A 1,990-nucleotide genomic window follows, 5' to 3' on the forward strand; every position below is an offset into this window, starting at 1 on the left:
TAATGAATTCTCAACGGGATTGTACAGATAATAATTGAATTAACATAACATCAACATCTATATCAGTTCCACGGTTATGTTGAACATTTTTGGTGACGTATGTCAAATGTCTTATTCAACTGATACTAGTCATCAAATACAAGATTCTTTTTCTTCTTATTTATTGTCATGTCATCTTCTTGTACTTATATCTACTATTACATGTAAAATTTTTTTCTAAATAACACCTTACCGGATTCTCACCATGATTAGTTTTAGTTTTTTATTTTCTATCTTAAAACGGTCCAGATCAAAACACAAAACCGACACATACACATTATTAATTAATTCTAAATAGGAGTCTTTAATTCTCTTTCTGTTCACCTCTACTTATCTTCAACTGTCCTCAAACACCTGTAATCCTGTAATCTCTTGTTCCAAACCACATCACGTACACTCATCCGATTCCCGAAAACCATCACAAAACCAAACTTTCACTTTGGATGTCCGTCGATGCTCTAGTCTTTTTTCTTTTATCCCACTCGATCAGCAAATAATATATGCTGCTCAAATTCTGGATGTCTTTCCTGGCATTGATGCAATGCTCCTCTTGGGAAATTCGTACCATCTCCAGGAACAGTCTTTTCTCTAAGTTTTTCTCCTTGTTCAATATGCTGACTTCTTCGAAATTAGGTTGGTGTTCTTCATCTATCATATGTATCGCTAATGCACAACTTCTTCTGATGTTGTTAATGTCGCTTTTGTGGCCTGAAAGACGTTGCTTTAATGTGGTCGACGTTTGTGCCACATATACTCCTTCACAATCTTTACATGAGATCTTGTACACCACCCCATTTTGCTGTAGTGTTGGTGTGGGATCTTTTAGATTTGTAAAAATTGATCTAAGTGGTTTTACGTTTCTTGTCGCAACTTGAAATTTCTCTTTAGGAATCAGTTTCTTTAGTGGTGGTGTTAACTCTTCAATATATGGCAGGGTGATGTATCTTCGTGTTTGTTCTTCATTCGTTGCCTGCAGTGATTCTATTTGTCGTGGGCTTTCTAAGGTGTTTGGTGTGCCGTGAATGATTTTGTTTAGCAACCCATATGGGTAGCCATTTTCTCTTAGTATTCCTGACAATATTTTTAAATTTCTGTTTATAAATCTTGGATGGCATATTTTTGTTATTCTTGTTTTTAGGTTTCTTATTATGTTGACTTTCATGTTAAAAGGATGGTAGGATCTGTGGTGGATGTACCTGTTGGATGATATTTTCTTCTTGTACCAGTCAGTCATTAATGTACTGCCCTCTTCTGTTTCTTCTCTGATCACTGTCATATCCAGGAACGGTAAGGATTTGTTGTTTTCTACTTCTATGATGAACTGAAGCGTTTTGCTGGTATCGAAGGAATTCAATATTTGTAAGGACTGCTGGATAAATTCTTCTGGCATTGCCGTTATGATGTCATCTCTATATTTTTTTATAAACGGTAATTGGCATGTCAGTTTTTGTTTTGTGTAGTTCAGCACCTCATCTATCACGTATTCAGCTATTATCCCTGAGATTTGTAATCCCATTGGGGTTCCTTCTTTCTGTTTGTAGTAAGATCCTTCAAATGAGAATGAGATGGTGTCGAACAGAAATTCTAACAGCCTCAAGAATTCATCTTGGTTAATTGGGCTGTTCGGTTCAATGTCTTCCCACTTGTTGTTGATGCACCATTTGGCTGTATCTAAGGTAGTGTTTGTGTATAATGAAATTGCATCCCAACTCACCTGCACATAACCACTTGGGAGCTTTAAGTCATTTATAAAATTTGCAAATTCGAACGAGTCTTTTATATAATACTGGTTTTCTTGGTTGTAGGAATTAGTTAGGATACCTGTTAAGAATTTGGTTATTCCTGTATTTGGGCAATCAATCGAAGAGATTATTGGTCTGAGGTTTAATTCTGCTTTGTGTATTTTTGGTAAGCCATAGTATTTTGGGCAGGTTCACTTGTAAAATGTGAG

At 35.8% G+C, this 1,990-nt stretch overlaps 1 protein-coding gene across 1 annotated transcript; it reads right to left on the reverse strand.

The window, feature by feature from the left end:
- Window positions 1-457: 457 nt before the first annotated feature.
- Window positions 458-1,555, reverse strand: LOC123315616. The gene has a single exon (XM_044901415.1). The coding sequence runs from the start codon at window positions 1,553-1,555 to the stop codon at window positions 458-460; it is 1,098 nt and encodes a 365-aa protein (XP_044757350.1).
- Between the last annotated feature and the right edge of the window lie 435 nt (window positions 1,556-1,990).

The sequence above is a fragment of the Coccinella septempunctata genome, chromosome 1 (assembly GCF_907165205.1).
Source record: "Coccinella septempunctata chromosome 1, icCocSept1.1, whole genome shotgun sequence".
Lineage (NCBI taxonomy): Eukaryota > Metazoa > Arthropoda > Insecta > Coleoptera > Coccinellidae > Coccinella > Coccinella septempunctata.